The sequence below is a fragment of the Salmo salar genome, chromosome 05, assembly GCF_965601325.2.
Source record: "Salmo salar chromosome 05, fSalSal1, whole genome shotgun sequence".
In the NCBI taxonomy this organism is placed as follows: domain Eukaryota; kingdom Metazoa; phylum Chordata; class Actinopteri; order Salmoniformes; family Salmonidae; genus Salmo; species Salmo salar.
This window is the reverse complement of record NC_138295.1, coordinates 80,519,901-80,532,014: the sequence shown is the minus strand read 5'-3', so window position 1 is coordinate 80,532,014 and position 12,114 is coordinate 80,519,901. Positions and strand designations below refer to the sequence as shown.

The 12,114-nt window shown below is 42.7% G+C and overlaps 1 protein-coding gene across 1 annotated transcript; it reads left to right on the top strand.

Annotated features, from left to right (window-relative positions):
• The first annotated feature begins 374 nt into the window (after nucleotides 1-374).
• LOC106573619 (uncharacterized) lies at nucleotides 375-12,071 on the top strand. Its single transcript, XM_014148836.3, has 7 exons — nucleotides 375-3,883; nucleotides 4,769-4,882; nucleotides 4,986-5,034; nucleotides 8,548-8,764; nucleotides 10,053-10,179; nucleotides 10,265-10,311; nucleotides 10,507-12,071. Exons 1-7 carry the CDS (start codon nucleotides 3,714-3,716, stop codon nucleotides 11,052-11,054), a joined length of 1,272 nt encoding a protein of 423 aa, XP_014004311.3. The 5' UTR covers nucleotides 375-3,713; the 3' UTR covers nucleotides 11,055-12,071.
• Nucleotides 12,072-12,114: the final 43 nt, after the last annotated feature.

Sequence of the window (12,114 nt, the reverse complement as noted above, 5' to 3'; positions counted from 1 at the left end):
GGAGAGAGAAGAGGGGGTACTGCCACTAAAAGTCTCTGGGGAGAGAGAAGGGGGCTACGCCTCTAAAAGTCTGGGGAGAGAGAAGGGGGGTACTGCCTCTAAAAGTCTCTGGGGAGAGAGAAGAGGGGGTACTGCCTCTAAAAGTCTCTGGGGAGAGAGAAGGGGGATACTGCCTCTAAAAGTCTCTGGGGAGAGAGAAGGGGGTACTGCCTCTAAAAGTCTCTGGGGAGAGAGAAGGGGGGTACTGCGTCTAAAAGTCTCTGGGGAGAGAGAAGGGGGGGCTACTGCCTCTAAAAGTCTCTGGGGAGAGAGAAGGGGGGTACTGCCTCTAAAAGTCTCTGGGGAGAGAGAAGAGGGGGCTACTGCCTAGGAACCGGACAATGACAATGAAGCTAAAAGGTATGAAACATCCCATCATTCTTAGGGTCATGTATGAAAATGCCCAGTTGACCATTATTTTGATTACCATGGCTAGAAGAAGAGATCTCAGTGACTTTGAAAGAGGCGTCTCAAAGGAGCTTAGGGGGTTTAAAGGGTGTGTGTTTGTGTGTTTTTTACTGACATTGCAGTCATGCATCTTGTATACTATAGTGTCAACATATTTTACTTTTTAGTGATGTATAATAATTCATACATTGTAGAAAACAGCATTGATTAGGAGAGTGGTGTGTTGTGTTGAAGCCCAATCCAACAGGAGAGACCAGTCTCACCTGTACCCAGCTGTCTGTCCATGAAGAGTGACTATGGGTCACTAAGTCTATGGGTCATCCAATAGAGTTCAGAAAAGGAACCATTTCCACTGAACAAAGGTATAAGTCAGGGACGTAATGGATGTGAATGTAGTTGACAAACACCTTTATATTTTGTAAATAGCGGAATGCACCAATAGACCTAGAATTACACTAATTTTGTGTTTACGTTTCTTGTCTCCGGCTTCAGATTTTACCCACCTTATTACATCACCATACAGATGCCTCATGCTTTCCCCCTATTGGGCCGTTCCAAAAGAATTCAATCACTTTCTGACTACACCCCTTTAGATTTGATCGAAACCTTCCGAACGTGTTTGCCCGTAGAAGAAGTGGTCAGAAAGTGACTTTTTGAACCTGAATGCCAAAACATTTGCCATCCTACCATGAGACTTCCATGTCTTCATCAATAAAAAAATATAAAATGTTGACTTTGATATCATTTGAATGCCTACAAACAGGGTTATGAAACTATTTTATCATTTCTTTAAAAATATATATACAATTTTTTTAACCTTTAACGGAAATGATCTGAAAAAGCCTGATCTGATTTTTCACATATGTTGTAGCTTAGACTCTATTCTACATTGTCTGAGGTGTTTATGTTGTGCCCAGCATCAGTTGAGAAACACAGCATTCTCTAGAATACAAGGGTGGGTGTCATTTCAATCATAGAAACAGAAATCATAGAATGGGCCTATACTTTCAGAAAGATGGCCGCCAGTCCACCCACGTCGAATGTCAACTTGAATGGGAATGTCTATTCTATATATTTCTATGAGTTCAATAGGTTTCCTATGATTGACAGTTTAATATAAAACAATGGATACTCAAGTCAACATGCTCTGATGTGTGGACCTCCAACCATCTTTGTGGTACGGTTTGAAAGTAGAAATGTTTGTTCATTTATCAGCCAAAATATGACACCCATTCTGTATTTAAGAAGAGCATGCTGTTTCTCAACTGATGGTGGGTACAACACAACCACCTCTGATAATGTACAATAGGGTCTAAGCTACAACATACACTCAGTGACCAGTTTACACCCCGTTCACGAAAATGGTTCTCTCCTACAGACAGTGAGTCATGTGGCTGTGGCTTGCTATATAAAGCAGGCAGACGGGCATTGAGGCTTTCAGTTACTGTTCGATTGAACATTAGAATGGGCAAAACGAGTGACCTAAGTGACTTTGAGCGTGGAATGATTGTTGGTGCCAGGCGCGCCGGTTCCAGTATTTCTGAAACGGCCGGCCTCCTGGGCTTTTCACGCACAACAGTGTCTACGGTTTACCGAGAATGTAGCGACAAATAAAAAACATCCAGTCCTGTGGGCGAAAACAGCTCGTTGATGAGAGGTTGAAGGAGAATGGCAAGAATCGTGCAAGCTAACAGGCAGGCCACAAACAGGCAAATAACGGCACAGTACAACAGTGGTGTGCAGAACGGCATTGTCACGTCCTGACCATAGTGAGTGGTTATTTTCTATGGTGGAGTAGGTCAGGGTGTGACAGGGGGTGTTTGTCTGTTTTTGTATGTCTATGTTCAGTTTCTAGTTTTGCATTTCTATGTTGGTGTTGTTTGGCATGACCTCCAATTAGAGGCAGCAGGTTGTCGTCTCTAATTGGAGGTCCTATTTAAGTTGATGTTTGTTTCACATGTGTTTGTGGGTGATTATTCGTTTTGAGTGTATTTGATCCTCCTGCGTCACGGTTTGTTGTTTTGTGTATATTTTGAAGTGTTTAATTGTTGCATTCGGTTTCACTGGTTAAATAAATATGTGGAACTACGAAAACGCTGCATCTTGGTCCGCTCCTTCTAACAGCTGTGACAGGCATCTCGGAACTCACAACTCGTTGGTCCTTGTCACGGATAGACTATTGCAGCAGACCACCACACCGGGTTCCACTCCTATCAGCTAAAAACAGGAAGAAGCAGCACCAGTGGGCACGCGATCACCAACACTGGACAATTGAGGAGTGGAAAAACATTGCCTGGTCCAATGAATTCCGTCTCCTTTTGCGATGGCTGAGTCAGGATTTGGCGTAAGCAGCATGAGTCCATGGCCCCATCCTGCCTGGTGTCAATGGTACAGGCTAGTGGCGGAGGAGTAATGGTGTAGGGAATGTTTTCCTGGCACACGTTAGGTCCCTTGATACCAATTGAGCTATGTTTCCATGCCCCGAAGAATTCGGGCTGTTCTGGAGGCAAAGGGGGGTCCGACGAGGTACTAGATTGGTGTATCTAATAAACTGGCCACCGAGTGTATATGAGCATGAAAATAATCGAAGTTTATGTGTTTTTAGATAATTGATGTGCAAGGCCCAGGTTGGAATAATATTGTGAAAATCATGATAATGCGATTTTTGGTGTAAGAGCTGTTTGAAAAGCGCCAGAAATGTCTGCCTGTTTGGTCAGAGGGAGTTTTGGCCTTCCATGGGGTAAATTAGTTAATTGACCAATAAGAAAGACGCTTCCAAACCTCTCTGCCAAGAACAGCTCATTTTCATTTTCCCCCTCCCACCCAAACCACTCCTACACAGTCCTAGCTACATTCTTGCTTGAGAAATTGCTCTTTGCTAAGAAGCTATTTTTGTTTCTTTTGCACCATTTTAATTGAAAACACTAAGGTATATATTTGTTACCTAGATATTATTTGATATTGGGATAAAAACGGCTGCATTGGAGCTTTAAATGTACAAACATTATAAAATAGTTTGACAACCCTGTTTGTAAGCTTTCAAATGATATCAAACTCAACATTTGATCTTTTCCAGTGATAAAGACATGGATGTCTCATGGTAAGGTGGGGTAATGCTAAATGTGTCAACTTTGAGAACCTCTATCTCCTGAATGTTTTGGCATTCAGGTCCAAATGTCCCTTTCTGACCACTTCTACAAGGGGCAAACTTGTATGGAAGGTTTCATTCAAATCAAAAGGGGTGCAGTCAGAAAGTGATTGAAATCATGTGGAATGACCCTATTACCACCAGTACTGATATGCTGCAAGTCTTGTCCTTATGTGCTTCTGATAGTGTCCAGCAGGAGAGACCAGTCTCCCCGGGACCCAGCTGTGTGTCCCTAAAGAGTGACAAGTCTATGGGTCATCCAATAGAGTTCAGTAAGGATAAGCAAAGGTGAGAGTTTATGGGGATAGTTGTGTGGGTTAAGTGTATGCGTGTTATTATACATGCCTGCAATGCACTTGGAGTGAAATATTGGGTAGCTACTCATAGATTATCCATTCTGAACCTGGGAAATAACAACTGCATTTTAATCAATTACATTAAACATATTTTCTGCTTTTACTGACTTATCATCAGCCTTTGCAAAGGTTAGAAAAGTCAAAAACACATGATCAAGTCATTGATCAATACATATATATTTTTTTATATATCTCAGTTTCCTTTTTACTTTTCTCTATGTCTATTTCAGATTCAGGAATAATCCGTGTCTGACTATCAGTGTAGGGGAAGCTGCTCTGAAAATATAGTTGACCAAACTACCAATGACTTCACACTGGAAGAAGTGAAGCAACACTAAAGATACCTCCTTTAAGAAAACTGTGCTTTAGTTAACTAAAGTTACTTTGAAAAGTAGTTCACTATATCCAAACTTCTTCGTGAATAATTATCATATGTAAATCTGAAATGTCATAGACGACAAATTGCAAGAACAGATCACTTTGGGATCATATGTTAACAGAATGTGTGTAATTTAGCCTATTAAACACACAAACTATGTTTCAAGTGAGAATTGGGCAGTTATGATGCCAAACAATAAAGGAAATGATTGCCTACTTTTTTTTGTTTTTTTGCAAACAAATAGTAGTGCAGTTCCACTAGCTAGCCTCAAGGTAAAAAACGTAATGAACTACTGAAAACACGACCTAGATTTGGATTGAGTTCAACTACCACCAAGCTGCTGCAAAATGTAGTTAAATTACTAGTTGAACTACATATAGTTCACTACTCCTCAACACTGCTGACTATATATTGAAGTGCTCTGGTGACTTCTGACAGGGTCCAGCAGGAGACTCCAGACTCATCTGTACCCAGCGGTGTATCCTTCAAAAGTGACAAGTCAATGGGTCATCCACCAGAGTTCAGCCAGGAAGATGTTTCTACTGATCAAAGGTAAGAGTTTATGAGTCTGAGTAACTCAGTAGACCACACCCTCGCTCTCTGTTCCTCTAAGATCTTCAGTCTTTTGTTATGTTATATTCTGTTTACTTCCCAGTGTCCAGTCTCCCCAGAGTCATCAAATGGACCTGTCCTCCATATTGAAGGTAAGCTGACTCTTGCCACATTTTATCCAATCAAAAACTACATTAGAAAAATATAGCTGGGAGCAGCAATGAACGGGGTTTAAAGGATGACAGAAAGAACACAAGATCAGTTGGATTACAAAGCAAGCACTTTGTGTAAATTACTTAAATCTCAGTTGATATACTCCACATTAGTGTTCCAAAATACTTCAATAAACTCTCACAGCTGTAATACGCTGACTACGCAAGCAGCAGGACTTCCGTTTTTTCATTTTACAGAATAAAATCTCCACTTTTCACTACATTTGGACACAAGGTAGCAAAATGTGAGTATACAGATATACTAATCACAATATTTCACATTGTTTGTCAGCATTATTTAAATCTAACATCCATTTGAATAAGACAAAGTCCACTTGATCAAGAGTTATTGCTCTAGTATCCTATGGTGCCACTGGTGTCAATGACATTTATAGTGCCACCAACTAGTCTGGTGCAGCCATCTAAGGATGCGGTGAATTTATATTCACACAGCTTCTAAGGACATATACTGTACATAAGGTTTACATAACAAATGTCATGGCCCATGTCCATCGGTTCAGTTCTTATAGCCCTAGTAGCCAACTAATAGGCAGTTGTTGCCCATGGTGGAATCATCTAACCCGCTGGCTCCTGAAGCACCCATGAGCTCCCAAGTCTAGAAGTAGTTTAGCTAATGTGTTATCTAGCTAGCATCACAAATGAGCATTTCGCTAGCTACCTATAAGAAAATGGCAGATATGACTCAAACATGGTCCTGTTTTATTAATTGCTGATCAATGGACTGTTAGCAAGCCCTCCTCTGCAACATTGTTATTGGGGCACAGGAATGTTAGATTTGCCTTAAAATGTTAAGTTAATTGTCACTGAAGTTGGTGGTTACTACTGGTTTCAGTTCCAAGGTGAGAAAAACTGTCCTCCATATTGTGTTTTGGTAAGGGCTCGGAGTGATGCCACGCACCTGTAGTACCCCTTTTCCTAACCAGGGTGAATTCTGGTTGTCAGGGGTCTAAAGGGGTGGTCTGGGCCATCTAACTAAAATTAAATAACCCCAGGTGTGTTCTCGTTCCCTATTCAACTACTCTTAGTATAGCCTGACCCGTTATCTAACCACTACAAGAAAATGTACACCAAGCAATGTCTCAGCTGAGAATTTGTATTAATAATATGTAGGAATAAGAAAAACGTATCTTATACCGTCTGGCCTTCATAGGAGGATCCAAAGTTTAATGACCAATAAAATGAATAAGATATGGTCACTTGCAATAAAATTATTCACTCAACCAATAACCAAAGCTGTTGATTCTCCGGAGGAACTTGAACAGCCCACAAACCAGGGGCTCAGCTTCTTACAGGGCAGGCGGAGTGGGAGGTTCCTGGTGGAGAGCCAGACACGATCACCAGGATAGAACACGGGAGCCTCAATGTGGTGGTGATCCGCCTATTCCTTCTGGTGGCAGACGGCTCACTGGAGCCTCACTTGGGCATCGTTCCAAACCTCATCTGTGTGCCTGAACTCGTCTACCGCAGGAGCTTCGGTCTGGCTCAGAGTCCATGGCGCCAGGCCTGGCTGATAACCCAGAACACACTGGAAGGGAGTCTGCCCGGTGGAGGAGTGACACAATGAATTCTGGGCGTACTCCGCCCAGGGAAGGAATCGGGCCCACTCCCCCTGCCGGTCCTGGCAGTGACTTCTCACGAATCTCCCCAGTTCCTGATTCATCCTCTCCCCCTGCCCGTTAGACTCAGGCCTGTACCCGGAAGTGAGGTTGAAATAGTGCGGGTAATACCTGGGTGTCCAGCGGCGAGCAGGGGATGTGTGTGCCCAGGTCAACAGCCAATCCCTCAGCTCCATGGGGACTTAGATGTGCTCAGGAGGACAGGTAGCAGGCGCGGGTACCCTCTCCAAAGCCTGGCGGATGTCCACATCTACGTCCCAAAACACGGGGCCAATGATATGGGAGGACGGAATGGTGTGCTGGAGAGCACTCACAGGACTCTCAACTGACGTAGAACCACAAGGTAAGGGAAAGCAGGTCTACAGACATCTGGGTGCCCATGCAGTGATTTTCAACCTCGACCAGGAGAGGTTGCCTTTGTGTACGGAAACCCTGGTGATGAGGAAGGTGAGGGTGAGTGGTGCTGTGATGTGCGTGATAGTGCCGGATCTCAATGGTTGTTTATCCAAGGCTTGAACCGGGAAAGGAGAGGAGAATGGGTACGTGGTGATGTTCAGGTAGGAGACAAGGGTCTGGTGGATAAAATTCCCTGCGGCACCAGAGTCCACTAGAGCTATAGAGACAACACCTGAGGGACAGCCAACCAATGAAATGGAAAACAGCAAGGGTTTGGAGGAAAACAATGATGAAGGAATACTCATGCCTACACTGCGAGACGGATGATCACGGGGCTGTCCCTCTGCCGGGTTGGGATGCACCGGACACCGCTGGAGCCAGTGCCCCTCCTGACCGCAATAGCTGTCTCCGGCAACGTTGCTCTGCCGTGGCGAGGTGTGTGAACCCTATCTCCATAGGTTCAGGCTCTGCCCCAGGACGCTCAAAAGAGTGGGGTGAGGGGCAATGGAGGCGCCGGAACTCCAGAAGAAGGTTGTCCAGGTTGATGGCCATCACTATGAGCGCGTCCTCTGAAAGGTTGTCGTCCTGGCATGCCAACTCCTTCTGGACCTTCTCGCGCAGTCCTCTTCAGAAATAAGGTGCGCAGCACCGGCTCATCCCATCCCCTGGAGGCTGCCACAGTCTAGAAGGTGAGGGCATATTCTGCAGCGGTCTGGGCACCCTGCCGGAGTTAGAGTGGATGGTCGAAGACCACCCTGAACAGAGCCATGAACCCCTCGTAGGAACCCAGCTCCTCCTCTCCTGTCCTCGCTCCCAGACGGCTGTAGCCCACTCCAACGCCCGCCCAGTTAGCAGGGAAATGACCATGGCAAGCCTGCGTTGCCAAGATTGTGCAAAGCTGTTATCAAGGCAAAGGGTGGCTACTTTGAAGAATCTAAAATATTAAATATATTTTGTTTTGATTTAACACTTTTTTTGGTTACTACATGATTCCATATGTGTTATTTCATAGTTTTGACGTCTTCACTATTATTCTACAATGTAGAAAATAGTAAAAATAAAGATAAACCCTGGAAAGGGTAGGTGTGTCCAAACTTTTTACCAGGACTGTAAGTTAATTAAGATATGTACCATGGGCCTGCATCACTTATAGGCCAATCGGTGTCATTCTTTTTGACTGAGTTCCTCATGGCGCCTACTTTCTGTGTGCCATATTAGAAAACAAGTTATCAATCTATGCTTGAGTTGTTTGACCAAAAATATTTTAAGACTAACAATAGGTTTCATCCCTAATAAAACTAGCAGCACTGAGGTCCTTGAGGCCTGGGTTTGAATACTCCCTGGCAAATCAAAACTTATAACAACAGCTTGGAAAGGCCCACATCATATACCTTTTTTTTTTAAATGATTGTTTCAACAGTTGGTCGAAGCTAACATAATCACTTTTATGAAGAGTGAGTTGAAGAGGTTCGAGAGGCTTCTGAGTCCAGGCTCTGAGAGTCAGGGAGAAGATGAGGAAGTGGTGGACGGTGAAGATGAGAAGAAGCAGAGGAGTGCCAGAGAGGCGGCTCTAAAGATCACGCTGCACGTCCTGATGAACATGGATCAGAAGGAGCTCGCTGACACACTGGAGAAAAGTAGGTGCTCTATGCTTTAATCTTCAATGCCTCATGGGTCATTCTTGAATTGCAGGGGCATTTGTGTCCCTTGTCTTTTCAACCATGAAAACACTTTAAAATGACAAATAGGTACGCATCATACATGTTTTTATTGGTATTGAACTGTTTATCCATTGTAAAACTTAATGCAAGTCCTTTATACTGCAAAACTTTGTTTATGCATTGTTTAAAGTACTTGGGGCAAGCAAATTGGCTTCCCCCAGTATTGATGAGTAGAGTTGTAGTGGCATGTTTTGGGGATTTAGAGATATCTATCTATTATTTTGAATGCTAGTGTCACGTCCTGACCAGTAGAGGGAGTATTTGTTATTGTAGTTTGGTCAGGACTTGGCAGAGGATATTTGTTTTATGCGGTCCGGGGGTTGTGTGAATTGTAGAGGGGTGTTTTATTTATGTGTTCCAGGGTTTTGGGTGTATGTTCTGGTTATTGGTATTCTAGGGTTTTCTGGTTTGTGTATTTCTTTGTTGTCTGTGTGGCTCTCAATCAGGAACAGCTGTACTTCGTTGTTCCTGATTGAGAGTCATATATAAGGAGCTTGTTTTCACCTGGGGTTTTCTGGGTAGTTGTCTTTTGCACTGCTCGTTATAGCCTGTAAAACTGTCGTCTGCTGTTCTTTGTTTTTTTTTTTTTTTTCTTGGTCTCTTTATTTAATAAATATAAAGATGAGCATCCACATTCCTGCTGCGTTTTGGTCATCAATACACAACGGCACCCGTGACAGCTAGAAAGTAAACAAAAGCATTTAACATATTGTATAGATCAATTAAAATCACTCATTACGAAGATATACAAGGACCTTGAGCATTCCAGTGACAAACCGTTATTGTGGGAGGAGTCTATATTAAAGAAAATTCTTAGCTAATCATACCCTTTTAGTAGGTCATACATTTGAGGATTCCATAGATAATTTGTTGTCTAAATACAGTGTCATTGGTGTTACTCAATTTAAATGAAGGGAAATTACATTGTGAGCTAAATAAGTAATCCTATTACTTTAGTAAATTATTTTTTTAAGGGTACATTACCTTATTTTAGCATCTGTGGCCTCCATTTAAGAAAATTCTCAATTACCAAAAATGTGTAATTTGTGTTACTACTCCAACTGGTGGCACAATGTTATCATAATAGAACAATTATTCAAAGTCATTAAGCTGACATATTAGTTGATTTAGAATGGGAAGATGTTTTAGATCTAGAAACATTATTTATTCTGTGGAGTCACAGAGGAAGGTTGTGCTTTTCTAGCTTCAGCTGTCAGCTCAAATCCCTCCCACCTGAGAGAGTTGGACCTGAGCTACAATAACCCTGGAGACTCAGGGAAACTGCTCTCTTCTCTACTGGAGGATCCACACTATAAACTGCAGACACTCAGGTAAAAACATTAACATTGGTTATTATTTCCCATCAAAAAAATAAGTCCTTGATTCTAACTGTCTGTTCTTCTGCTGTTCTTCCAGTGTGGACCATGATTCAGAGTGCTGGTTAAAATCAGCACTGAGAAAATGTAAGTCTCAATACCATTCGGAATCAGAGTAAAATTACTGTTGTTTAATGTTTCCCAGGGATAACATTTATTTGGAATATACGAGATTATACTTGATTTTCAAAAATGTTACCAATACTATATGATCTAAATAAACTTGAAATAAAACTACACAACGATGCCAAACTATTCTCTTGATGTGTTATGTATCATCAGATGCCTGTGAGCTCACACCAGACCTCAACACCATACACCCTCAACTGTACCTGACTCAGGGGAACAGGAAGCTGGTGCATGACTCCAAAGGACATCAGAACAACTATCCTGAGCACCCAGAGAGGTTTGACCAGTGGACTCAGATGCTGTGTAGAGAGCCTCTTTCTGGGCGCTGCTACTGGGAGGCAGAGTGGGAGGGTTATGGGGCTTATGTAGGGCTGACATATAGAAGACTTGTTAGGAAAGGAGGGAATAATGACTGTGCGATTGGTTACAATGACATGTCCTGGAGTTTGTACTGCAATGACAAGTCCTATGATGCCTTTCATAACATAAAGAGCACCCCCATCCTTTTACCGTCCTCCAGCTCCCGCAGAGTAGGAGTGTATCTGGATTGGCAAGGTGCTACCCTGTCCTTCTACAGTGTTTCCTCTGACACACTGACCCACCTGCACACATTCCACGCCACATTCACTGAGCCACTTTATGTGGTGCTATGGCCTTGGCTTGACTCAGCTATTACCCTGTGCAGAGTAAGACAGTTCTGAACTCCTCAGGACCCCCATCCTTTTACCTCCTGCTCCAGCACACATATTCTAGTCCTGTTTATACCTGGAGCTATAACATAGCTTAGTCCTGATCTTGTCCACATTCTGATTGTGCCCACATTTTTAGACAGTTGTAGACAATCAAAAAACCCATGATCTGATTGTGATCAGATCTTCCTTCCCACCTCCGGAGGCAGTCAGGCACCCATTGTGTCTGAATATCTTTACAAGTGTAGATGGATCTGGACAGTAAAACCATTTAAATCATCATCATCACACCCTCTAAATCAGCCCCCCCTTTCGAAGGCCCTCGGATCAATTCCCCCCCCCAATTTTTTTTATAAATAACCTAATGAACTCAGTCGGGTTCTCAACTTACTGTCGAATAGTAGAATACAAAAGAGGCAATTTCAAAATAATTTGCATACAAGAAGGGACGAGGAAATATGGTCCCAATGCCGACACAGTGGACGGATGAGACACATTTTACTACCATGTGTAGATGCATATCTGACAAAGTGGGCACAATCTGAAAGTGGACAAGGACTTGTTGGAACATGGACACAGCCTGACTTCAGGACTCTAAATCAGTGGGAGTCATTTTTTCCCTCTGTGTTTTTAGTGTAAATAGCCTTAAGAAATGCTGCAGGAAAAATATAAATGTTTAGTCATTTGTAATTGTTATTATATTATTGTGGTTTGTCTTTCTGCCCTTTGAAATGTGTTATCCAACATGTTCATGTATGGTGTGAGTAGCCTTATTAGAAAACAAAATAGAATCGATCAATAAGTGCATTGCTTCATGTTTTTATTTAACATTTTTATCTCTCTGGGGATCAGTTCCAGTGTACTCTGCAGAGTGGGTTCATGTCCCCGTCCCCTCTCTGTAGTGTTCTGGAACTTGTTTAGACAACGACTTCAACATCAAGTGTTAGCCTGTAATGCTCAAATCAGTTTGGTTAATGATTGATCGTTGAGGGAAAATATAAAAAATGTATGTGATGATCAGTCTGAAAATGAACGAGTTGTTATTGTTGAGCAACACCAGGAGGACGCCATC